This window comes from Vidua macroura, chromosome 1 (assembly GCF_024509145.1).
Source record: "Vidua macroura isolate BioBank_ID:100142 chromosome 1, ASM2450914v1, whole genome shotgun sequence".
NCBI classification, from domain to species: Eukaryota; Metazoa; Chordata; class Aves; order Passeriformes; family Viduidae; genus Vidua; species Vidua macroura.
The window spans coordinates 149,241,967-149,269,805 of NC_071571.1; the positions used below are offsets into that span (position 1 = coordinate 149,241,967).

At 42.6% G+C, this 27,839-nt stretch overlaps 1 protein-coding gene across 1 annotated transcript in view; it reads right to left on the reverse strand.

The window, feature by feature from the left end:
• Positions 1-1,534: 1,534 nt before the first annotated feature.
• Positions 1,535-27,839, reverse strand: part of KCNK9 (potassium two pore domain channel subfamily K member 9) — an 86,873-nt gene continuing 60,568 nt past the window's right edge. The window contains exon 2 of the mRNA XM_053987324.1: positions 1,535-2,376. Coding sequence (XP_053843299.1) covers positions 1,535-2,376 — 842 coding nt within the window. The remainder of the gene's footprint in view (positions 2,377-27,839) is intronic.

The window sequence follows — 27,839 nt, forward strand, 5'->3', positions numbered from 1 at the left end:
TCCAAAAGCACTAAATCCCATGTAATCACTGGAAATTCCTATTCTCTTAAAAGGGAGCTGGATTAGGCCTCTAATTAAGTTCTGTAAAGTCTGTTTGGTCCAGATGAACAACTGAGAGATGGACAATGTCCAAGGAACAACTTTATGACATGGTCTCAACATCCTCCACTACAACTTGCCAACACAACTGCTCCTGCTGTTACCCTTCAAACACTGGAGTAAAACTATTTTTGCCTGTTACTGCTAAATGCATTTTGCGTTTGCCTAGCAAAAAAAGCAATATCACATCTAATCTCACAAGTTCCCAGTGAGCCAAACACAAGATACTGTCCCTTGAATTCTTCCTGAGACCAACAAAGGCTTTCCATTATTTACAAATCAAAAGCATTTAGAGACAATCATCTGTATTTTTTTATTTAAAACAAGGAATGCCCTGTCACTATTATATAAGAAAAAAATATACATCCTCCTATTTATACCCATCTTAACCAAGCATTCCAAAAAATATAAATCCTATTCATGCAGGTAATTGCTGCACAAAATAATAATAATAATAATAATAATAATAATAATAATAATAATAATAATAATAATAATAATAATAATAATAATAATAATAATTTAGAAATAAAATTAAAATAACAAAATACACTTTCCTGTTCCAACAATTTTTCCAATTTATCCTAGGAATTCTCCTTGCAAATTGTTGGAACAGTTGAAAATTATAAAATTAAATATATTTAAATTAATATGGTTATTTGCTTTTGATTATTAGTTCCGTTGCTAGTTTTTCTTGTGTTTTTGTTATGCATACCAGTTTTACAAAGTGCATGCTTTATTTATTTTTTTTTAAATTTTGAACTGGCAAGCTAAAATGATCCTTCTCCTGCCTTTTTTTTTTAATGTTAATACAATCTAAAATCTAGCATTAAAAAATTTACCATGATACACCTGGTATATTGACTGCTTATGGCGCATGCTTCTCTTGGCAAAAAAAAAAAAAAAAAAAAAAAAAAAAAATTGGCTCCCCTCCCACCCTCCCCGTTCCTTTTGGAAGCAATCTAAAAAAGCAGGCTGGAACACAATTGCTTCAAGGGCAGAAGAAAAAAATAATTCCTGATGCTTTAATTTTTGTCACATGGCACTGGTTGTGGAATTGCACGCGCACGCACACGCACACGCACCCGGCACTCACACAGGCACACGCACACACACTGCAACCTGCTCGTGAGGAAAAAAGTTTGTTAGGTCAGGAGTGCCAGCGGCACATGAAGGCTCCCAGCTGTGTGTGCAACTTTGGATTTGGTACCCACTTCACGTCACCTTGAATCCTCTGACATCCACCAAGGGGGTAATGTAAGGCATACTTTGCTGGAACAGTAATAATCCATGCTTCATGCTCAAGAGCTGAGTCTCAGAGGAGGACTGGCTTGCTCTACTCCCTTTGGCCTCGCTCCGTCTCACTCAAGGAACAAAAAACCCAAAACAACAAAGAACTGGGAAAAACAAGGAAAGCAAAATAAGACAAATCCCTTTAAATGGACTTTCGCCGTTTCATCAGCCTGTGGTTATCTGTAAAGCTGTGCAACCCAGGTGAGATGGAGCTGACAGGAGATGGGAAAAGGCTGTTTTTTAATGTGCTTGGTGAGATCTCCTCTATCTTGTAAGAGATGGAGTGAAAGTACTGGGGGTTCAGCTTCGAGCTGAACGAATTTTGGTGGGACACCACCCGGCTGGTGTACTCGTGGGACCTGTAACACATGCAGGAACAAACTGACTGAAGGTCTGTTACTTCGGCCTTGTACCGTGGCCGGCCATGCTGGGAGTCCTCTTGGATGTGGATAATCATGCTGTTGCGGTTCCCTGCCAGGGACGCCCGTTCCTCGGCATCCCTCCTCTCATCCTCACTGTTCATGGTCAAGAACCTGAGAACAACCAGATTTAGAAATGCCCCAATGACTGTCAACCCCACTAGAATGTACATAAAGCTAAAAGCCACATAGAGAGGCTTCTTTTGAAGGGCCCCTTTGGTCTGCAGGGCCACATAGTCTCCAAACCCTATCGTAGTCAATGTTATAAAGCAGTAATAGTAAGCATGGAAAAAGCTCCATTCCTCGTACTGGGAAAAGGCTGCTGCTCCAATGCAGAGTGTCCCCATGCAGGAGAAGAAACCCACAGTGACCATGTTTTCCATGGAGACCTCGGTGCTCCTCATGCCGCAGCACTTTTTGATGCGTTTCAAGAGGTACTTGACAAAGGTGTTCATGCGCTCGCCCAGGCTCTGGAACATGACGAGTGTCAGTGGGATCCCCAGAACTGCGTAGAACATGCAGAAGGCCTTCCCCGCATCCGTCCCTGGGGCAGCATGTCCGTAACCTGGGAGGGGGGATGGAAACACACCACAGTCAGCAAGGCAGGTGATTGTCACTAGATGACACAATAACCAAGGCTACAGGTGATGGTCACGGTTCCCCCATCACGCAAGCCACGCAAATTGCTCTGACGCCACAGCCAGATCCAGAGCTGAAGGGACGCTGCAGTCACACCATCTCCCCATAGCTCCTCACCCACACCCTGTGTCTGAAGTAAACAAGGCACAGAACAACAACATTCACGCATTTGTGGGAAAGGTGAAAGAATGAGCAATGCATTCTACCTCAATGTTATACCTCAACAATGTTGAGTCTCCTAAACAAGGTTATATCGCATTGATTAAATTTCATGTCTGTTCAGTGTCACAGGCAAAAGTGGAAACTTTGGAAATAGATGGACTTTCCCAGTGTTTTTGAGAGTAGTTAGTGTTGCTCTGTCCCAAAACCAGAGTATTGTGATGGCATTCAAATGTTGTGTCTGCTGACAGCATGGAGTTAACAACATCCACAGGCCCACCAGCCAAAGAAATTCCTTTTCAAACTCTCCCATACTGAATAAAGCTTTCTCCTAGACACATAATGAAAGTGACTAATTTCTGGAACACCATAGGAATTTAGGGATTTAATGTCCATTCTGCCTTTACTTACTGAAAGAATAAACAACTTACCAGCTTGTGCCATAGTTTTACAGCTTTGACAGTTAGTATGGCAAAGGCAATTTCATCAGGATGTTAAACTAATCCAAGAATAGATGATGTACCACATTTCATAACATAGTCTTCAGACAGTAAAATCATGGCTAAGCCTTTATTCTAAATCAAACCATAAGCAAGGGGCTGTTTTGATTTTATAATTATACCTATTCAGATTACATTGCTTTAAAAATCTACATTTCTTACAGCTGAGATTTTAAGAGACTGTAGCAAAGTCTCCAAAATGAGATGGCTGGGACACACTTGGCCTTTCTGTCCATTCACCATGTGGGTACCACTATCTAAAGCCCCTTTACAGTCAGTGAGTACAACTATGTACTTCACAAGGGCAGTTCCTGTCGTGAGATGGCAGAGATGTCTAAAACAGGTCAGTGAGTTATTCTCAGGCGACAGCTATTTCTCTACAATCATTATAATAGAAATCTTGGGACAGAACTCTATTCAAGATTGATATACCTACATTTATGTATCTGCATGTGTTCAATGTGTCCAAACTCCTGTTATAGTCAATAAAAAATCTATGAAAACAGGCAGTAGTGAGTTATTTCACTGACCATCCCAAGTCTGGCAAGATGAAATGACAATTTTGACTGTTCATTGATCATGTTCATTAGGTCCCCATTAGACTGACTAGACATCTGTTGACTGCAGAAGAATTTAGGCACCCACAGCACTGGCAGACAGCTACCTGTAAACAGCCAAATGAAGATATCCTAATCATGATAGTCACCTTGAATGACTGTCTCCAGTGGAGTTGCCCGCATTGGAGATATTGAGGGTTTCAATCAGTCTGCCAGAAAGAATCATGTAGCTTTATACGAGACCCCTGAGACATCAGGATACCCATAGGTGGCTGGCAGATAAAACACAGGGCATTCAGCAGACCCACACTCATACAGATCTGAAGCTGGAGGACAGACCTGACATGAGATACCACTGAGGCAGGACCACTGAGGAGCCCTGCCCATTATCTTTAGACTCAGGTCATAGACCTGCTGCTCTTAATTTGTCTAATTATTTTTCTAAACTGTTGACACTGCACACCTCCTCAATCTCCTGTGGCAACAAATTCCAGAAGTTCACTGTTATGTAAAAAAGGTATATTTTAATTTCATGGATATCTCCTTGTTTCAGCTAGAACACCTTAGTTACAGAATTGAAGTTCTAAATCTTCTTTATCTACCACCTTCATGTTTTCAGCTAAACTCAGCTTTATCTCTGCTCTCAGCTTTTTCCTGTCTAAACTGAAGCCACAACCTTTTTAACTCATATAGCAGAAGTCACTTTTCCTTGATCATTTCAGTGTCCTTCTCTGGACCTTCTGTAGCTCTGCTACACCAGTGCTGAGGTGCAGAACCCAGAATTCGACCTTCCTCTCAGGATGGGGCTGCATCTCAGTGTCTGCACTTTCACTTGAACTAAAATACGAACACCAGGCAACCTTCAAAATGTAAAGCAAGAGTAGACAAGGAAAATAAAACAAGAAAATCAGCAAGAATCCCCTTCAAAAAGCAAAAGATTTATTCTCGGTCACTTGGTATTTGTTGATGGATAGGTTGTAAAAACCACTTTACAAAAGAAGCACAAAACTCAAAATAGGAGGTTCTTTTGCAAAGAGATTCACCTGTTGTATTGAGCCAGGTAGTCTGTTCATCATAAAAAGCAGTTTCCAAATTACCTGGAAAGGGAAGTGTCTTCACCAGATTGATGCTGGGTTAGTTCCACCTGATGGTCCCTCAATAAAGGCTATAATTGCCTCTCATTACTAAGATCAGCTTTTGAACTATAGGGGTGTTAATTAAACCAGGGACGTCTTTCTATTTTATAGCTTTAGTTACAGATGATAAAGAGAAGGAAAGCTTCCAAAAATGTGATTTTCCAGATGGTTGCAGAGATGGCAGTTGGTGGAAACAACTTTTACTTTGGGTTCTAAAAAAATATTTGGGGTGAAAAAAAGTTTCTTTTGCTCTCGCTAAATCCTTCTCATTAAATATATCCTCAAGAAACAGTTTAGGGACATAATAAAACATTAATATTATGTGTTTGCATGTTATCTCACAGTTTAATTTCTAAGATTTGTCACAGACTTTGTAATTATTTATCCTATAAGATACAAATATATCCATATCCCTGTTTTACAGATAGGGAAGCACAGACACCAGCAGGCTTTAGTTTCCCTCCAATTCACATATGGAGATAGAATATCCAGAAATTCTGACTTCTATTCCGCCCCAAGTCATACTCACATTCCCCAACATCAGATAAACGTTTCTTACTGCATTTTCACCATGAATCTGGGGTAAAGAAAGGACATTATTCATGAAGCTGGAATAAGACTCTACAAATAGATTAATGTATAGAGGATTAGAGTCACATATTTATCCTATACAACATGGCTTTAAGGAATTGCCAGTGCCTCAAACACTCTGAAATGAGGGGTATGAAAATACACCAAAGACAGACCTAACTCTCCATTACTTAAGCATTGCAGAACCTACCCAGCACTGTACAGAATAATACATGGAAAGCAAACTGCAGCAGTGCATGTTCTCTGAAATTCAGTATTCTTCAAATCTAAAACAAGTCGTTGTCTTCTTAACATCAGAGACTGCCTCTAGGAAAAAGGGGAAGGTGAATAATTGCCAGAGGAAGAGGGGCACAAAGGAGCAATAATGCTGGAAAAGGACACAGGGCACAGAGTCAGTATCCAGCTAGTTGGGCTTTACTTGCATCAAGTAAAGGCAGAAGCAGAAGCAGTTGCTGCCTTGGTAGCAGATTCCAGCTACCAAAATTGTTCCTGATCTCCTCTACACGAATGTCACTGCCCTTAGCAGAGTACGAAGACATGACTTTGTGTCATCATTAAGAAACACAAGGCTTAAAGAAAAACAGAAATGTTAATGATGACATCAGGGCTTCTGTGGTGAAGAACAAAGGTCAAACAGAAGACCTTAGTACTGGGTACAGGAAATGCATGCCTTAACAAGCCACAGAGCTGAGGTAAGAGTAAGAAAGGTATAGATGGAGCTTTACACTGGACCACACCTGAACAAACTGCCCATCCTAGTCTAGTATAGTAACTGGTTTGCTGGGGTACCACAGTGCAGCAACATGACCACAGCAGGCAGCTTTGTCAGGTGTTTAATGAGATTTCATTTGAATGATCAAGGAAAGTCTAAATAACTCTCACTCTGATTGGAAGCAATGTCATTAGTACTCTCCCTCACTCAAAACCCCTCCCAGCTGCTTAGGCTTTCGAGACAGAGCTCATCTGGGCTGGCACCAAGAAGAATAGCTTGGCACAAAGAAATGTCACATTTCAGTGTCACTCCAGTTCTGGACCATGAAGCATCAATACACCACAAAACCCATCTCCTCCCAGTCATGGAGCAGCTGGGCCACAGACACCAAGCAGAACTGCAGGAAGGTGTAGGAAAGAGAAGAAAATAATCACACTGTAAGGGGTATCTCCAAATCAGTACTATGTTTGGATCTTCCCTGCCTTTGCTTTTTCCAGGCCTTGTCCATTCCCTGATGAAAAAGTCTCAAAGAACATGTGCACCTACATGGAATTCTAGAAGAAAAAAGGAATTTTATTTTCTTCTTTGCCAGAGTGTAGTTGTAAAGGTCTGAAGAAAAACCTCTTAGAGCTTCTTCAATACTAATTTTTCTATGGTGCCTTTCAGATGAGACACAGAGAGAAACTACTCATTACAATCTCTGTGAGGTCCAGCTGGGGACAACCCCAGTATTTTTCTATGGATTTTAAAGAGACATTGTCCTGGTGTACCAGCCCACAACCAGAACATGCAGAGGAACTCTATGCACAGCTACCCTGAATCCAACAGCGACCACAAGCAGATGGCTGAGGAAGAGCAGCATAGGAATGCTATAATTGCATGTGAGTTTTCCCCCAAGAATTCATGTACCCAGCTTCATTATTTGGTGCTCAGGGATTTCTTAAGCCAGTTTTTGCTGGGTTTAGTAACACAAAATGGATTTCTTTTCCATGAGCTTGGGCATTGTCCCTTCCATGTCTCTAACATCCTGTGGCAAGAAGGTTCATAGAACAATCATGTGCTCTCTAAAAAAATTGCCGTTGCTCCTTTACTTCCCTTTCATTGTTATCATTTGATGGCAATGGTATCTCCTCCTTTTTGGAAGAGAAGAGGAACAATCATTCCCCATTCCCCTTCTTTGTGTCACTCATGACTTTATAGACCTTTCATCCACAAAAATGCCATGTTGCATTCAGGCCCCAAGCAAGTACCTCTGACACTTTGCAGCCTCATGTGGAGCAGCTTGCTTAGATCTAGATCAGTGATTTCTGCACCACACTCAGTTGCAGGGTACAGACAGGTCTGTAACATCTGTCATGTCCTCCAACATGAATTCCCTGAAATAACACTGTTTCTAGAGCAAAAAGAGTCTTAAACAAATTCATGCTATTGTAATGATACAGACTGCTTGGAAGAAGTAAATCCATAACAAAAAGAAAACATTATGGGAAAAATCCTGAATATATTCAGTGTGTTGCATCTACATAGTAGCCATCTCCAACACTGCAAGGCAGTATTTACTCTAGCAAACTAAACTGGGCTCAAGTTCGGCCAGGGTAGCTTTAGCTTAGATATTAAGGAAAAAAATCAATGAAAAGGAATGAAAAGCATTGGAACAGGTTGCCCAGGGAAGCAGTCGAGTCTACAGAAAACATGGGAATTTGGCACCTGGGGACATGGTTTAATGGTAAACATGGTACTGGTGCTGGGTTGACCATTGGACTTGATCTTAAACATCTTTTACAACTTTAACAATTCTGTGATTCTGAGGATGAATTCCACCAGCAGCCCATGATGTCCACGCTTTATGATCAGCCCAGCCCATTATGGCTTCCCCTGGAATAACCAGCACTGTCCTAGGCAAAGTCCATGCCTGGTCCACACATGGAGGTTAACACTGGCCAGGGTCCACTGGAATTACGCAGTGGTGCAGTACCTGTGTTTATCTATTTCTGGCACTCAGTGTGACATCTCTGCACAGATAGAGCCTGCATGGGTTTTCTGAGTGTTTTTCTGTGTTGGGCTCTGTCAGAGATTGAGAGAGGTTTGTCTCTAGATGTGCATTGGTACCAGGCCAAGTACGCGGCCAGTGTTAAAAAATAAAACCTGTGGCAGTGGTGAGTTAGTTATAGGTTGTGCTCAGGCCAGAGTGTATCTGAAGAGCAGCTGAGCCTCATTCACATTCGCACTCACTGTGCAACAAGTCTTAGATGTCTTGAATCTCAAAGCAATGCTCTACATTATTCATGAGGGACGCTCTATTTCTCTTAGGAGGAGGTTTCTCTCCTCATTCATCTACACATCATTCATCCCCATGATGGGCATTTGGGCCAGGAAAGGGATTAACTTCTCCATCCCTGTGACTCAAACCCTTCTTACTCATACTGGCATCAGCCCAGGGCAGGAGATAATGAAGAGAGGATAATGGCACCTGTTCTTCAGATGGGCAAGTGTAATTCAGATTAAAACATCTTCCTGATGTCACACACTTCACTTCAGAAGTTCATCTACGTCAAAGAAACCGCCACAAGGATCAGGCTGTGTGTCTGACGGATTTGCTGCTTGTGCTTTCAGCAGAGAGAAGAAACAACGTGGCCTTTGTGGTGCAGATGAAAGAGATTTTCAGGAGGGATCAGAGAGATACTTCATCTAGCTAACTGGTAGTAACTCATTCACCAGGACAAAGACTTTCTCCTGTAAGGTAATCAAGAGCTGCTGTTACCTGGATGAGAGCTGCTGTGTAACTACACCACCCTCCTGGCACATGGGCACTGCTGACTGCTCCCTCTTCTCTCTCCCATGTCTGGTCTCTCCCTGAATCCTGCTGCCTTTCTCTTCAAACATCTCCAGGACCTCTTTTTTCTTTTATTCCCTTGTCGGCTGGTCTCACTGTAGACTTCAGCTGAACAATCTCTCTTAGTTTTGCACATCCCCTTCCAACCTCAAAGACATCATCCCCTTCCATGCTCAAAAGACAGACTCTAATGTCAGGATAAAGCATGGCACATGTCTCCCTACAGGAACACATAGCAATACGTGATAACATCATCTCCTGTTGTGAAGACGGGGACATCACAGGAGAGGAAAAAGAATCTGACATGTCCAGATGCAACCTCAAATCCTAAATCCTTCAACAAGCTTGGCATGGCCTCTCATCCTGGCTCATCCCTGGTTTGTTACAATTGCTTCCATGTCCTGGCTGCAGAAGTAAGGTCACACCACCTTGGAGATTGCAGTCACTGCTTTGTTTTACATCAAACCTGCAGAAGATCTGCTATTCTGGGTGGCGGGGATGCAACAGGCTTCCACTGATGTTTTTCTCCCTACCACAAGGACAGACTTCTTTTATTCTTGATCTTGAACTCAAACTTCCAAGATGTTCAGGGAAAACAGCTTCAAAATCACTATTATAGGAGAAGCAGGCACAGGCAACATGCAGCAAGGAAATGAGGAGGAAAAAGAAGAAATGTCATCTCTCTGTGATCTCTGGGAACTGCTGAGCAGCAGGTGAAGACAAGGCAAAGCCAGTCTTGCAGGTGGAAGGCCCTTCATGCACATCATGAGGTGGGACAGACAAGAGTTTGGCCTCAGGGACTGCTTCTGCAGCAGTGCTTCCTGTGAGCTCACCGGGGATGCTGAATCTGCTGCCTGTCAGCACAGCCAGCAGCAGACCTGCAGGACTCACCCAAAACTGATGAGACTGATAACTACTGCTGCCACTCATTCTTCTGCCACATTTCCTCACTCCCTCTACTATTCTGGTCTGCAGCCATCCCACATTATCTTCTTCCTTACAGAACCTGAACCTCCTGCTCTGGAGCATTCGTGGTAGCAATTTTTTCCCATAGCTTCTCTTCCAGCCACACCAAGTTGCAGTAAATACTGGCATGGTAGATGCTCTGCAGCACCGTAAATGCTGTTGGCATCAGTTCCTAGCCCTGACCATTACCAGATGTGGCTAAACCATGTTCCATTGGAAGACTTAACTATAGGAAAAGTACCAAGGGTGCTTGGCAACTGCTTAAGAACACAGCCCTGAATTCTTACAGCCTTGATGGAGCAGGAACTGAAGCTATCAACTGCATTCTGGGCAGTCCTCTTTGAGGGTGGAACTTGGGAAGACTGTTATGTTTCTCACACTGACTGACTATAGGGATCCAAAGGCAGAAATTTAGTGAAACACAGCCATGCTCATTTCTGATTCAGGGTAGGAATTAGGACTTCTGGTTTGGCTGGTTTCAGCTTAAGATCACATCAATACAGTCAGGTGTTCTCTGTAAACAGTCGACCCTCTTGAAGAGATTTCCTTTGGATTCTCAAAGAATCAAGGCAAATAATGTATCCCAGTCCCTGCAAAGCTCTCAGTAAGGTCATGTTCATCAGACACTTTGGAAAATTGTGTTTCAGAGGTTCTCAGACTGCTTAGACTGAACTTCCCCCCTTGTTCCCTGCCTGGACTCCACCACTAGCATGCACAATGGATGGCCTCTCCTCTTCCCTGCTGGATGCCTCCCTGGTGAGGTGAGGACACAAATCTATTCAGTTCCTTGGGGCAGAGCAGTTGGAGGTGCTGCTTATTCAGCACTCCTCTTGTCAGAGACTTGTGCTCAGGTAGTTTCAACATTCCCCAGGTGGAAAGACCTAGGGACTTCTTTTCTTCCCCTGGAAAAGATCTTGTATTCCTCCTGGACTTAGACTCCAGCAGGACACAGCGCCCCTCCTTTGAGACCTATTGTTTCTACAGAATGCAAAAACATATATTTGGTCACATTTGGGCCTTTGAAATACCCACTGGGTTATGGCAGTAAGGAATAGGTTTATGGGTTTAAACCAAGGCTTAAAAAACTTTCATTTTTCTAATTAGTTCAGTGTTTTTCTCATTTCTTGGTAAGGATGAGCCATCTATATCCATATCTCTGCCCATCTGTTTTTCTTCCACAATAACTTTGAAGCTGCTCACCAATTTCCACCACTTAGAAGAAACTGTAATATGAACTTGCTAGTGATCGGTTCTGCTGGGCCTGCCATCTGGCCAATCTGTGAATACACATAAAAGGGCCTAAAAATCAACACACATATAGTGCAGGCTCAGCTGCAGCTGGGATCAGCTCCTTCTCTGGCCAGTTACTGCAAAGAAACAGGAGTTGGAAGTCCTGCAAGGTGGGGTGAGATGTAGAGGCATGGGAGAGAATGCAGGAATAAGATGTCTCCATCACCTTATAAAACAGCCTGTGATGGAAATCTACCTGCAAGGATGAAGATGCAAGTCAGGGTTCAAGAGAACTGGGGATGTTTTTGAGTTTACAGGAAACCACACTTGACTACTGCTGCTCATCAAGGAACATCTTGTTTCTCGCAAAAGAAAAAATTTGGAAGATGATGCCTTAAAAAAACCACAAATATTTGAGACATTGTTTGCTTGTGTTTGTTATTGTTTTACCTTTGAATGTGAATATTTCCCATTTTCTTTTCTGTTTAAAATTTACACTATAAAGGGGTTTACTAAAAAAGTAAGTAAGAGAAAGTGGAAAACTTCAAATGGTCCCATGAAATCACAATCTTCTTGCTCATCTATCTGACACAGAAGATCTGATTATCTCAAACCTCCTCTTGTTGAACTTAGCCTCTATTTTTACTGCTTAGATAGGAGATGTCTGCAGTCCCTGGCAATTCTTTTGAATAAGGTAACAGAGCAGTTGAGGTAATTTCCACCTGGTTTACCACCTTCCAAGAAATCAAAGATGCCAACACTCTCCAGTTCATTTTGTAACAGATAGAACAGTATCTCAGCTCATCCCTAAAATATCCCCTGCTTCAGAAAAGAGGCTGGAAAGAGAGAAGAGGTTCCTGTGCAGCTCTGTGAGGAGGCAGCCATTTAAGCAGCAGTGATTCTGGTATACCAGATTTGTGTCTGGTGTACCATTCCTGACTCCTCCCAAAATCAACAGCAGCTCTGTGCTGGATTTCCAGCTGGGCAGCAGTTGACAGTTGACTTCTGAGTCAATATTTTCCCATGAGCTCTATTTTTGACTGTCCCTGCACTCTTTTTCTCCCCTTCCTCCTCTCTGTTTGGTTCTCTGAATCAATCAGAGGACTGACCTGAGGCTCACATCATATCTAGTCCCAATACAAATCATGCCCAGAACAAGCTCTCAATCTGAAAAGAATTGTTGCAACCACTAGGAAAAGACTTTATCAGGTCATGTTATCCATTCCCAGGGGGATGGCATATGATTGTTCCTTACAATATATTCTCCAGGGCTTTGTCCAGTTTTGTTTAAATGATTGAAATAACAGGGTTTTTGCTCTTTCCCTTAGGAAAATGTTGCCCTGTCCAGTAGATCCAGCTATTAGGAAGTTCTTTTTTGATACACAGCCTGTACTTTTCTTGTTCTATGCTGCCTTTTATGACATTGTTCTTTTGTAGCCCTCAATCCAACAGCCCCATTTCTCTCCATCATTGCTCACTCCTTTATACTTCTTGGAGGTAGTCACAGCTTCATTCCATAGTTGCTATGAGTTATAAACAGAGCTCTTGGAGGCAGAGTCCTGCAGCAAGAAAGACAAGAGGCATTCTACAACACATACACATGTATATATACGATTCAGATCTTTTCTCTTTAGAAGCAGCTCCTTATATGATCACTTTATTGTTCTTGTCTGCGACCACTCTTGCTCTTCAAAAACTTTCAGGATCTTTGCTAGAGCTGTGTGCAGCCTTTCTAGCTGCAGAATTGTGGTATCAGGGTTATCAGTTCCCTGGACTGCAAAATATTATCCATTTTGCATAAGTAGATGTGACTGACCATCACTGTAACATTATGTCCTCACTGCATAGCAAACTTTACTTGATGCTGTTATTTCTTTACATCACAAAGGCTTTTTGCACTCCATGGATGTGATTGCAATAAGCATTTTTTCCTTATCCACCTATATAAATTGACTTCCTGGGCAATTTTAATCGTTTTCTGTAACTGATTTTTGTTGCTCACAGTTTATTGGCAATGATCTGAGTCTTCTCCATGATGGGGGAAGATGAAGGACTCACCACCTGCAGAGCTGGGAGGATGATCCAAACAGCACTCTGAGGGATCCGGGGGAAATACATCAGGAAGAAGCACAAGGAATCATATCTTAACAAAAGACCAAAAATTAATGGGTTTCTTCTATGTTCTGGTGATAAAAAAGAAGCATGAGAAACTTCTGCTTCCACTTTATTCAAATAATTAGTTCTTTTCAAACTACCAGGTCTGACTCTTAGCAGGGTTAACAGGATCCTGCTCTCAGCTCTCAGTCTGACACTGCCGGGGCTTGAGAAGCTGTATCTGAACAAAAACCCTATTAAAAAAATATTACCAAAGGCCAGCACAGAGCAGTGATTGAGATCATTAATGACGTAGCACCCACGTCCTCTGAAGCTGTGATGTCATTGTCCAGTGCAGTTCACAGAGTAATGTTCATAAATCCATGTGACATCAAATGCTGCCAGGTCTGGTAAAACACAGCACACCCAGCAAGAGACATGGGGTGACATTCAGGAAAGTGGTTCAGATATGTTTGCACTGAAGTAAAAATGTGCATTTTTCCCTCTACAACTTTCCCCTTTGTGCAGCTAAGAGACACACAAGAGCACAGACAACTTGCCATGAGCTTGCTCATGGACCTGTTTCAATTTTGTGCTGTTTCTACTGCAGATTTTTCCCATGCAGAAGATAAAAAAGGAGTATTTTTCCAACTTTAAAAAAATATTAATAGGTCCATGGTATTTTAAACAGATTCTCCTTTTTGCTTTTGAGAAACCAGGACTTTCCCCATCCTAAAGGGAAGCTAAAGGGAGGGTTAGTTATTCCCACTGTGCTTGGGTTCAGTCCCTGCTAGAAAAACATGCCAGCAAATCAATTTGGAGACACAACTTTGTCTAGATCAGAGCTTTCTCTATTTTAGTCAAAGTTATCCAGATACAAAATTGCTTCTTCCAGGGAAGTCTCTGTGTCGGCAGATGAAACAGCCAAGTCTGAAAGAACCAAAAATTCCTCTTCCCTCTCCTTTGCTTGTGATTCTCTGTTCCTTAATGACCACAATAAGAAATTAGCCAGAATGACACAAGTTTTTCTGCTTCTAGAACTTTGCAATCATAGACTTCTTTACATCAGTTACAGCATTTATTGTACCCTTCTCTGAAGAAAAGCATCCCCAAACATATCTTCTGAATCTGGTTGGCTACAGTTTTGGCCAAGATTATCTTCCCTGCAGACACACTAATTTTGCAGCAGTTTTATTAATTGAAACCTGGCTTTAATGATCTAAGAGCAAAAGTCAGTGGAATCTGTTGTAATTTCATCACATATAGGCTGAGCAGTGATTCAATTTGATTTATAGATAGATTTCATTGAAAGCACTACATGGATTTCATTAAAAATAAAGAAAAAATAATGCTCAAATGCTTTGGGTCCAGTTTCTTTTACCAATGTACATGTTTTTGGTTTTTTTTTTTTCTCTTGCTATTTTTCCCCACCAAAAAACCTTATGCTTGAAAATACAAGCAAAGAGAGATGCTTCAATTATCCTCTACAAATTTTAAAGTCTGTTCTGTCAGTTATCTTTGAAAAAATGAAATCATTCAATCAAAACTTCTGTGAAGGAAGAAGTTCAATTCTGATTGAGAAAGCATTTTTGAAGCTGAAACCAAGAAAGTTAATGGAAATATATTGCCCAATGGTACAGTCCTGTCCAGCTTTCCACTGAGCCAGTACTAACTTTGAGACTCACCTGCTCTTGTACATTAAAGACAGAAGAGGTGAGCTAAAACATGAAGGTCAAAGTTTTGCAACGTTGTTCAGCTTTGGCTATGGGAAGATTTGCTGGAACTGCTGTATCAGGGTAACTACACCAGCCTAACTCACTGGGCTGGCACTTTCAAATGAAGCAACCTCATACATTTTTCTGATAGCAACTTTGATCTCACAGAAGCAAGGACACACCAGGAGCATAGAGACCTTGGTACCTTTCCCCAACAAGACAAAGCCAAAAGCAGTTCTCATGGGATGCTGTTCCAGGCATCAGAAACTGCCCAACTAAAGTCAGGAAATTGATCCTAAGAGATATTAAACCCAGAACTTGAGCTCATTGTGCATTGAAAATCTCCTTCCTAAAAAGACAGAGGTACAGCTCAGTTAGGGTTCCCATCTCCACTAATCAAACTGTAAGGCTGTCCCTAAACTCACTGCTCTTACAGCTAAAAGCTTTCCTGTTTTCAATCCAAACTTGTTCAAGGTCTGATTCTTCTCATGAAAGTTTTCAGCTCAAACAGCAACCCACCCAATTTGCCTTTCCTACTGACTAATAAAGATGAGCCATAGCTCACCAGCCTCGTGTTTATTTGTTTTTTCCAATGAGGAATAAACCAGTCACAGCTAGTCTGTTGCATTAGACAGGGTCACTTTGATAGCATTTTGCACCTTTCCAGCTTGAATTCAATTTTCTTGGACATCAACAACCCAAATTTAGATACAGAGCCACAGAAATTCAATGCTGCATTTGTACAGACTTCAAATTGTATTTCATACAACTTTAGACAGCTCTTGTATACAGCACTGACACAAAACCTAAAATGAAGTACTGCATCTCAAACCTACCTGTCCTTGGTTTGTAGCTAAAAATCCTAGGATCTTATTTTGTCTTATTTTGTCTTACAGTGATGAAAATAGAGTAATTCTTCTCGGTGTCTGTGAACTCACAGCACTGTAACTCAAGTACACATGACTTCATGATTTAACCAGAGGCAAGCATGAGCTAAGTGAGCTAAACTCCATGTAGCATTAAACAGATGGATGCTAAAAAGAAACTTTCCATATACTGCAAGCATCTCTCCCATGAAATGACCCATGAAAAGCAGGATGGGGTTCATGTGTGATACCGAGTCCTGAAGCTGATAGACACATCCTAATTAGTTATTCTAAACGTGGATCTGTTCAAACTCCTCAACACATTTCCAGTGCCCAGAAAATCCTTTTCTGAGACCAATCTGAGCTCTTTCACCTCCCCTTTTACTTCGTTGTTGTTTGCAGACATCTACCTTTTCCCCACCAGACCTGATAAGCACAGCAAGCGGCGAGATTGCAGGAGCAGTAGAGTGAGACACCATTTAATGCACCTGACTAGGCATAATCAGAGCCATCCATCACTTCAGTTTTCTATTCCCAGCCAATGGGAATAGTAAAACTGAGTGGGAAGAAATGGGAAGTCACTTAGAAAAATTTCTTCAAACCCCTCACCATTTATCTTCTGCTGGGTGGAAAACAATGACCAACTATATTATTTTAATATCATAACCAGTGTTTTTTATTTTATTTCATCTCTGAACTCCTCCATACAAGGTGGCTCAATAAATCAGACTGACAAAGTACTTCATGGAAGATTTCTGAGCAGTCATAAACATCATTTGCACAGTTTTTATACCTGAGAACTTCCATTGTGATCCAAGCCCCTGCAGTGGCAGGGGCTATATAAATGACACATGAGATGGTCCCTAACTATTCACAATTCTGCTCTGATGCACAGAATTACCATCTGCACTTTCCAAGAATGGATACCAGTGAGGGAGAAGGCTTAGTCATGAAGAATACAGATCAGTCTAAGAGTTTAATATCCCCACAAAGAAGGGTTTTGCAATGAGAGAAGTTATTAGTCTATTCAACATGAGAGGAAAAAAACACTTAGAAGGGTTATTTCATAAAATCACAGAATGGTTTTGGGCGGGAAGGGACCTTAAATATCATCTTGTTCCAACCCCCTGCCTTGGTCAGGGACACCTTCCACCAACCTTCCACCAACCTAGATCAAGTTCCACAGGACCTCAACAAACCTGGCCTTCAACACTTCCAGGGATGGGCATCCACAGCTTGTGTGGGCAACCTCTTCCAATGCCTCATCACTCTCACAGTGAAAACTTTCTTACTAATATCTAATCTAATCTACCCTCTTCCAGTTTAAAGCCATTCCCTCTTGTCCTATTTAAAACTTCTTTGACTAAAACATTCTCCAGAACTATACCTGTTGTGATTTAAATCTCTATTTCAGCCTCATTTGTGGGCTTTGAAGCTTATATAAATAAGGAGCAGCACTGCTGAGAGTCTACTGGAGACCTAAAAGACATAATGTCCCTCCACTTGTCCCATGCATCTCCAAGGGGCCTGTATTTACAGTGGGATTTATCATCTCACTCTTGTCAGTCTGGGATTTGAGCTGCAAACACATGCTCAATTTTGGACTATCTGTAAGTTTATTAGAACAGTTTTGTGAAAGTCAAGCTTCCTCAACTGCACATTTCTGGGAATCAGTATATATTATCATGTGGTGGGTTGACCTTGGCTGGCCACAAAGTTGCTTTCTCACTTCTCCTCAACAGAATACGGGAAAAAAAATAGGATTGAAAAATCTGTGGCTTGTGAGGACAAGTTGATTGATCCACAGTTACATTCATGGGCAAAACATGCTCAGCTTGGGGAAGAGTAATTTCATTTGTTGCCATTTACTCTCTCACAAGGTCAGTGAGAAAAAAGGTAAATCCAAAACCCCCTTATCCCTACTTCTTCCTTCTTCCCATTCTCAACTTCAGTCCTTCATTCTCAACTCTTCTCTCTCCTCCTCCTCTTCTCCCAGTTTGACAGAAGGGATGGGGATTGGGGGTTGTCATTGGGGGTTGTTGTCTTGGGGTCAGTCCATAACACTTTGTCCCTGCCACTCCTTCTTGTTTACACTCTTGCCCTAGCCCAGGGTCACTCCCATGGGATATGGTCCTTACCAAACTGCTCCAGTGGGGGTCGTTTCTCTGGGCTGCAGTTCAAGAACTGCTACAATGTGGGTGCTTTCCACAGGGCACAGTCCTTCAGGAACAGACTGCTCCAATGTGGGTCCCCCATGGGCCACAGGTCCTGCCAGCAAACCTGCTCCAGTGTGGGCTCCTTTCCATGCCATTCCTGCCAGGAATTCCTGCTCCTGTGTGTGCCTGCCAAGGGCTACAGCTTCCTTCAGGGCAGATACTTCTGCTCCAGCACAGAGTCCTCCAAAGCCTTCAGGGTGGGTTATCTGCTCTGGGGTGGTTCTCCAAGGGCTGCAGGTGGATCTCTGCTCCCCCATGGACATGCATGGTCTGCACCAGGGGAATGTCAGCTCTGGGACCTGGAGCACCTCCTCTCCATCCTTCTGCACTGACCTTGGTGTCTGCAGAGTTGCTCCTCTCTCATATTCTCACTCCTCTCTCAGAGATGCTGTCTGACATTTTTTACCCTTTCTTATACCAAGGAGATGTCACCAGCATTGCTGATGGGCTCAGCTTTGGCCATGGTGGGCTCTATGTTAGACCTGGCTGGAGCTGACTCTGTCCAGCATGGGGACAGCTCCCCATGTTTTCTCACAGAAGCCACCCCTGTAGCCAAAACCTTTCCACATAAACCAAATACAGATCAATAGCTATTTTATATTTACTTGGTTGGTTGCTTGCAACTCTTGGAAGTAACAACTTCACTTTCAGACTTGCTACCTCATTCATTGATGGGTTTCAATTTGCCTTGCAAAGCCATAAACAGTTTGATAGAGCTGTTGTCAGCAGCTTCAAGTGCTCACACTGAGTCTGAAGCTGTTCCTGAGTCCTGAAGACCTCTGACTCCCCGGCTGTGTAGCAGCAGCAGCAGCAGCAGCATTATTATAAACCTGGCAAGGTTTCATTTATCTCTGCAGAGGACCAGCTCTCAGCTTCAAAGAACCTGTCCCAGGGAGAAGACTCCAGTAAGCACCAGCACAGCTACTGGGTAACCAAGCTGCTTTTCTTACCAGGCAGACAAGGACATGGCCTAAAGACACAAGCTGAACATTTCCTTCAAAACAACATCAAAAAAGTATTTGACTACACTGAATCTCAGACTTCTGTACTCATTGGCCTGATTCTCCCATCAGTTCCTTTCAATTTAATTTCCACACTTCACCCATTTTGTTGGTCATATCCATTCCTCTTCCTTGCCCGCTCCATCAATAGATCACTCCATTGCTGTTCTATTGCCTTCACCCTACTTGTTTTAATTTGCTGTATCACCTTTTTTTGGTTCTGTTTTCCTCCTCTCTGTCACCTACTTACTTTCATTCCCATCTGCCCCTTTTTCATTCTCCTCTGTTTAACTACAGCAAACACCTGCTTCCAAAGGCAATGCACAATATTTAAGAGAACTCCATAACCTGTGACCACCCTATGCAACAGTTCTCCTGTGATGATAAAAATTGCCAACTATAAACCATCAGCCTTATCTCAGCCGTCAAGTTAATTCTGGCGTGGGGTATTATGGAATTAGCCCTTCTTGGCAAAGCTGCTGGCCTTTAACTTCCACAAGAACACAATTAAATGGTATTTGTGCAGTCAAGCTACAGCAAAGCTAAAAGGAGACAGACATCATGAAGTTATTAGATTAGGAAGTAAAACAACTACTTCTTGGTTAGATCAAGCATTCAAACACATTATATAATATTTCAAAGGCAATACAGGCAAAACAAAACCTCTCAGGCACTTTGCCTCCTTCCCTCCCTACTAATCTAGGCTGTGAGGAAGCACATATCATAATAGCAAATGAGGAAAGTCATTACCAGACCTCCAGATTTTGGGTTTGTTCACAAGGTTACTTGTGCCATGCTGGGTTAACTCAGTGGGGACTCCAGAGCACAGACACAGCTTGAAGTCCTTCCTAATTAAATACACACACATACACCATAATCAGAGCTCTTTCTTCACCCCGGGGCAGGATCTTTGGCTCATATAAGTCAGCAGAATGCCCTGAGGAGCTACTTTGATTTATATTGGCTAAAAATCCAGTCCTAGAGCCTCTGGGCATAAGAAGATATTTTAGAATAACTGGTGAGTATCTGAGCTTAAAGAAGCCTTCTCACACACAGATTTACACCCTGCAGACAGGCACTTGTATGTGCATCAGTGGTAGCTCATGTTTTACCCCTTCTTGATATCAGCTTTTGATTAGAGATGGGCAATGCTCTGAAGCTGGTGTCCACAAGCTTCATCCTGCTGGGGCAACCACCCCCTCATGCAGTGATACAGTCCAAAGGAAACAAAATCAAGCAAATTTGCTGTGCATGCCCTACTTTGTCTTCACAGATGTCCCCCTAATCATTGCATTTGGCATGATTTTCGAGGAAAGCTATAAAACACAAACCAGTTTCTACTCCTGTATTTTTTCCCCCAGAACCTGTGACGGGATTTGCTCATGTAAATTAGAAAAGTTAAACAATTGCTCAGCACCTTCAAAACACCTGTGCCATGTCAAAAGTCAAGCAGTAATATCACCATCAGGGAAACAGGGATCCTAATGAAGTTCTTCTTTAGAGGAAAGGAGGTGAGAGACACCAGCTTTAGGGTAGGATCTGCAGTCCTTTGGAGTCTGTCAAGGCCAAGTGTCCCAGGCACTCAAATCATTACCCAGTGAAAACACATCCTCTGGGAACCAGGTTCAACTTCTGACAACCCACACAAGGTTTACGTGTGAATCCTGCTCAGCACAGCTCTGTTTCTCCACCCACCCACGGCCAAAGGAGCAGACAGGCTTAATTTACTGCTCTTTAAAAACAGATGCTGGCCTTCAATTTATCTCCATCAAGAGAAAAAAATACCCAAGCTCCTCAAATGAAGTGCCCTGCAGGATTTTGCCTGAGTAAATGTGAAATGGAGATTTGACAATAAAAAAGACATTTCATTTGTCTTATTAGTGGCTGACTACTGTGGAAGGTGTTCAATCAATTAGACTGATCTTGGCCGCCTGAATTATTGATAGAGAGAGCTGGATTACGCTCTAAAATGCTTTTAGTTTAATTGTCCAACCCATCATTGCTTCATTTTCCTTTTCTTATGTATATAAATTTTTTGTTGTTGTTGTTTTGTTATTTAACCAAAGCAGTTTGCCAGCAGCTGACTCTGGCACTTTGCTGCTGTTGGAGGGAGCAAGCGCCGAGGGTGCAGCAGGCAGGGAAAGGTGCCAGCATCTCCAGAGACCAGTGGGACCTGGGGGGCGAACAGTGGCTTCCCATGATGACAGAGACACACAGGGGAGTCAGGGGGGCCCCTCCTTCACCTCATGCCCATTCTGTGCATATTATAACTCTTGGTCCTTTCCCATTCCTTTATCTTCGTACACTGGCTCCTCTTCACTTTCTGCCCACTTTCCTTCCCTTGCCTTGCATGCAGAATCATAAAATCACTGATCTTGGAAAAGATCAAGTCCTACCTTCAAGTAAATACCACAACACCCAGTAAATCCTATCACAAAGTGACGCATCTATTTGTTTTTTGAACACTTCCAGGAATGGTGACTCCACCACTTCCCTGGGCAGCCTGTTCCACTGCTTAACTACTCTTTTAGTGAAGAAATTTACACGAATATCCAACTTGAACCTCCCCCTGGTGCAACTTGAAGCAACTTCCCCTCATCCTATTGCTGGTTGCGTGGGAGAAAAGTCCAACTCCACCAAGTCCCATCAGGAATGCAATTGAGCACAGGACTGTCTTGGCCATGGCACTATCCCCAGCACCATTTGGGTGCCAAAATGGCTCTTACCCCATCCTGACCATCATGGTTCCCTCAAAAATTCTTAATTTTCTTTGCTCATTACCCCTTTCCACCCTCAACATCTTCCAGCCTCTTCTTGTGCCCCATTCCTCATCAGCTCTTAGACACTGTCCTCCATTTCCTAGGCTGTGCACATCATCTCTTGCTGAGGCACCAGGACATGAGAAGAGACAGAATCGCTGTGTTCAAGAGTGCTCCATACTTTATAGACTAAGAAGAGGTTAAATGCCTTTAAAGCATGATTCCCTGTTAATCTTTTACAGGCTAATGTAAAGTAGCAAGCGAAGCACAAATGGAGTTATAAAAACATGGAAGTTTTTTCACAGTGAGAGAGGAAAAAGGGAAAGGAGGGTGGGGAAAGAGGAAAATGAGATGGGAAAGGGTATAAAAAAGAGATTAAATGGCCAGAGCAAAAAGGGGAGAAAGAGAAAGGAGGATATGAAGAAACAGGAAAAAAAGGGAAAGTAAGAAGGAAATAAAAGATAAGGGAACCTTGCCCAGTGAAAATGGCAGATATGCAATGGGGATGTTTGGAAGAACAAGAATTCTGGGTACCAGATGTGAAAGAGCATTTTTGCGACAACAGGAACATGATATGGTCAGTACACAGGCTGAGGGATATGATCTGAGAGGGAAATAAAGGCAGTAACCACAAAGCTGCAGAGCAGGTGAATAACACAGGTGAATAAACCTCATATGGGTTTAAAAGATGAGACCATGCACATAACAGGATCCATCTGGATATAATTCCTTTACCAGGAAGTCATTGCAGATCTCTGACACTGGATCCAGACATGACATGAGATCTCTTGGAAGCCATTCAGAAGATAAATTCTGGAAAATGTGTAATTTTGTGTTTTTCTAGATGGCAAGTGAAGAATTACTGTTATGAGTGATACTTTAGCTCAGCCCTTTCTGGATGTAATAGGCAATAGATATTTTCCCCCTAAAATAGCATCAGAACCAGCAAAAAGCAATTTTATTTTAGACTTGGTTTAGATCAACAGGGAGGACATTATGGAAAAGTGTTTGATCAGATGTTCACTACTATTGTTGAAATTAAAGGAAGGATAATTAAAACCAGGTATCAAAGTCCTTAATTTCTGAAGCACAAGGGTGAAGAATTAAAGGGATTAGTAACTGAGTCACTTGGTTTAAGAATGCAGAGATGGTAACAAAGGAGCATGAGATTTCTCCATGACAAATTCACAAAGAATACCAAGATTAGAGTATAATAATGCTTATTGCAATACATCTTGCAATTTATTGAAAGATTACAGTAATACTTATTGCAAGGGAAGAATTGTCAGAGACATTTAAGAGGAGTGGGAATAGGATAAATCAACAAATCCATGTCCAAGTCTTTATATGTAGGAAAAATATGACAATGGTCCAAGAAACATTAAAACAACAGAAGAGGGCTCTTTAGATATGTAAGGAAAGAAAGCATCTGGGTGACAAGGGTAGGATGAGTATGAGCTATACATAAGAATAAAGTGTTACCCTTTCTGTTTCCAGCAGAAAGAAATTTAATTATTGCTGGAAACTGGTAACAAGCTCTGAAAAACTCCCCATGTTCTCAAATGTATAACCTAAATATCCCTATGAAAGAAGAAAAGGAAGGAAGGTGCGAAAGAAAGAAAGAAAGAAAGAAAGAAAGAAAGAAAGAAAGAAAGAAAGAAAGAAAGAAAGAAAAAGAAAGAAAGAAAGAAAGAAAGAGAGAGAGAAAAGAAAGAAAGAGAAAATTGCAGGTGTGTTTCTTATTGTACTTCAGTGAGATTAATTAACATGCTCCACAGGGAATCCCTCATGAAAATGAGGAATCTCAGATCTCAGCAGGCTGCAGACAAGGGACGGTGGTTGGGCTACTGGCAGAAGTGCCAAAGCCTTGCAGGAAAGAGGTCCCAGCCCTTCAAGCACATGTGGAGTTACTCACAGTGGGGCTGATTTTAATTAATATTTCCATTACTGGGACAGAAGCAGGAAGCCAGGGATGAGATGAGCCAGATAGCAAGCCACGAATACTTGTGCAGTAAAGGAAGGGTCTGCGGCTAATATCACCAAAAAGGGGAGTTGGAGCACTGGGGAAGTTTGCCTGATCACCAAACACCCCTGCCCCTACAGAAGGTGTCTTTGGGGTGCTGCTAGCCCCTTTCCAGTGGGCTCCCACAAAGAGACAAATCGTATGGAAACAAGCAGATGCTTTGCTTACATCAAAACATCCCAGAGAAGGATTTAATTCACAGTAAATCTCCCTTCTCAGCACTGGCAATTGCAAGGGCCTGGGCTGTTCTCACATTTAATCCCCCTGATTGCCATTATCCCATTTTACCATGTTTTAAGCAGAGAACTGAGTTCAAATGTCCTTTGAAACTACTGCAGTGTCTCTTCCTGTCTAAACTTGTCTCTGCCTGAGTTTGATCAGTGCTAGGACACATCCTGAGAGATTCAGTCTCACACTGCACTGACCTTGGCCATTGCCTTGGGCCAAGGAACATGCACCCTGGCAACACCACCAGACTTGGGTTAGCCTCAGTCTTTGTGGTCCTGTTATACCCGAGGTCTCAGATCCTGGTGTATTCCCAGTTTTGTATATTCTTCATGGCAGAAGTGCAGAGATGCCAATTGCCTTGTCATGATGAAGCTTCCTGGAAGCAGAGCAGTGTCTGCATTCTGAATTTGAGGGGGGAGTGCAGGTATCTGAGGGACTCAAGCCATTTGAAATTTTTGGGGAATATTACATTATAATATATCATATATATAACATACATATAATATATTGCATATCATATCTATTATATATAATAGATAATGTATTAGTATATATTTGGGCATAGTATATCACAGCTTGGACAGGTGTGCTCTTTTCTGGGTAGAAAATTGACCAGATGGCTGGGCCCAGAGAGCAGTGGTGAATGGAATCACATCCAGTTGGAATCTGGTCACTAGTGGGGTTCCTCGAGGCTCAGAACTGGGGCCAGTCCTGTTTAATATCTTTATCAATGATCTGGACAAGGAGATGGAGTGTACCCTCAGTAGGTTTGCACTCCCATTGGGCAGGAGTGTTGATGTGCTGGAGGGTAGGAAGGATCTGCAGAGAGATCTGGACAGGCTGGATCAATGGGTCGAGGGCAACAGGATGAGGTTCTGTCCTTGTTTCAGCTGGGATAGAGTTCATTTTCTTTCTAATAGCTGGGACAGTGCTGTGTTTTGGATTTAGTACAAGAATATAATGTTTATAACACGCTGATGTTTCAGTTGCTGTTAAACAGTGTTTGTCCCAAGTCAAGGACTTTTCAGTGTGTCGTGCTCTGCCAGGAGCAGGTGCACAAGAAGCTGGGAGGGACCATAATCAGGACAGGTGACCTGAACTGGCCAGAGGAATATTCCACACCATAGAACATCAGGCCCAGTTTATTAATTGGGGGATATTGGCTGTGAGGCACTGGTTGCTGCTCAAGCACTGGCTGGGCATCACTCAGTGGGTGGTGAGCAATGTTGTTGTGCATCACTTATTGATACTGAGTGCTATTTCTCTCTTCCTCTCCATTTCATTACAATTACAATTGCAATAATTGCAACTTCATTACAATTTTTATTATTATTGTAGTTGTTCTTATGATTTGTGCAATTATTTTGTTTTATTTTATTTCAATTACTGAAGTGTTCTTATCTCAACCCATGAGGTTTACCTTTTTTCCTTGATTCTCCTCCCCACTGGGGTGGCAGGAGCAGGGGTTAATGAGCACCTGTGTGGTACTTAGTTGCCAGATGGGGTTGAACCATGACAAGGTTCAACAAGGCCAATGCCAGGTCCTTCACTTCGGTTACAAGAAGCCCCTGCAGTGCCCCAGGCTGGGGCAGAGTGGCTGGAAATCTGCCCAGCAGGAAAGGCCCTGGGGTGCTGGCCAACAGTGGCCAAACGTGAGCCAGGGTGTGCCCAGGTGGGCAAGAAAGCCAGTGGCATCCTGGCCTCCTGTGTCAGCAATAGTATGGCCAGCAGGGCCAGGGCAGGGATTGTCCCTCTGTGCTGGTCACTGGGGAGGCCACACCTCGAATTCTTGGTTCAGTTTTGGGCACCTCACAAGAAGAAGGACATTGAGGTGCTGGAGCATGTCCAGAGAAGGGAACAGAGCTGGGAAGGGTCTGGAGCACAGGTCTGATAAGGAGCAGCTGAGGAAGATGGGGTTGTTCCACCCAGAGTAAAGGAGGCTCAGGAAGGACCTTCTGACTCTCTACAACTCTCTGACAGGAGGCTGTAGCTGTAGGTTGGTCTCTTCTTCCACCTAACAAGTGTAAGGACAAGAGGACATAGTCTCAAGCTGTGCCAGGGAAGGTTTAGGTTGGGTATTAGGAAACATTTCTTCACTGAAAGGGTGGTGAGGCATTGGAAGAGACTGCCCAGGGCAGTGGTTGAGTCACCATGCCTGGAGGTATTTAAAAGACATGTAGATGTGGCACGTGGGGACATGGTTTGGTGTTGGGACTTGGCAGTGTTGGGTTAACAGACTGGATGATGGTAGAGGTCTTTTCCAACTTAAATGACTCTATGATTCTATTAATCTAGTGATAAAGGAGAACCTGAATGAATAAATGCATATTTGGTTAAAAATTACATAAGTTTTCTTTTTTTTTAATTTAATTGGGATTTAAAGAAAGTTAACTACATTCCCCCAAGCATCTTTCAAAATTGAGTATGACTCCCTTCTTACTGGTTGAATTATTTTGTATCATGGGGGAATCCACACACAAATATAAATTCTTTTTTTTAGCATTTAATTTGCAAATTGAAACCCCGATCTTGGCACAGTGCTCCAGCAGAGTTCACTAAAGGATCCCTCTGCAAAGCCAGGTGTAATGAATGCAGCTTGGTGTCACCACAGGGCAGTGCAGCCCTGTCACTGTGACACCTCCTTACAGATGGAGCACCCCGAACACCCATAGCCACACTCTTACCCTGAAAGAAGCTGACACAGACCTAAACTCCTCCTTGTGCTTGAAATATCAGGACAGACATGCAGGAGAGGTTTTCTTACACAGAGCTACTGCCAAGCATTTTCCAACACATATCTTCATATTACTTTAACTATTATGGCCACGACCCAAGGCTTTTCTTGGGGATCAGAGAACAGCTGAATGTACTGAGCACACAGACCATTTATCCCAGACTGATAATGGTCAGTTTGAGCATCACAGCATACAAGATTCCCCACATCCTTGGTTAGGGTCTCCAGGTGCTACCACAGTATATATAAATACTAAAAAAGCTCCTTTTGCATGAGCAAACACAGAAAAAAATATATATATAAAAAAAAAAAGAAAACAAATGAGCATCCTCTACTCCTTGTGGGGAAAATGAGGGATACACAACAGATTGGCATTGGGGAAATGGTGTAAAGTGACGTCAGGACTCTGAGGAGGGCCCAGGATTTCTTTCAACATCCATCCTCTGCTCTCTCACAGCTTTGTGCTTCGCCCTCCCGGGATGCTGAGGGAAGCAGGCGTGTGCCATGAATGGAAACCACCTGGGACCATGCTGGGCTGTGCTCCTTCAGCTTAATAGTCCCTGTCACTGCACTGCCTGGATGGGAAAGCTGAGTTTGATAAAGTCCCAGTGGCTGAGAGGAGGTCTTCTCCTGCCAGCCTTGGATTTTTCACTTACCATCAAAGTAGATGAGAGGAAATATCAGAGAAGTGAATCTCTTACCTGCACTGCTCAATGAGGCTTTTATGATATTCCCTGTTCCCCTTGGAGAGATGCTTACTACACTCTAGGGTGTTGAGGTATATTCATTTCCATTTCCAATTCTCTTTTATTTCCCATCCATCTCCTGGCTGCTATAAGCACACACTCTTTTCTTTCTGCAAACTAAAACCTTCCTTCCCAGCCATTTCTTCACAAAATGCCTTCCAGTGACCCCCAGCTGGCTGCTCCAAGTTTCATCAGCACCCTGGGGTAGGAATGTAACTTTTCAGATTCCTCTTCCTCTCCTCCATCACCTCGAACAACCTTGCACCTACTCGTACTCGAGCACCTTGTGTCTCCAGAAAACTCTGCTTCCAGCCCCCTTTTCA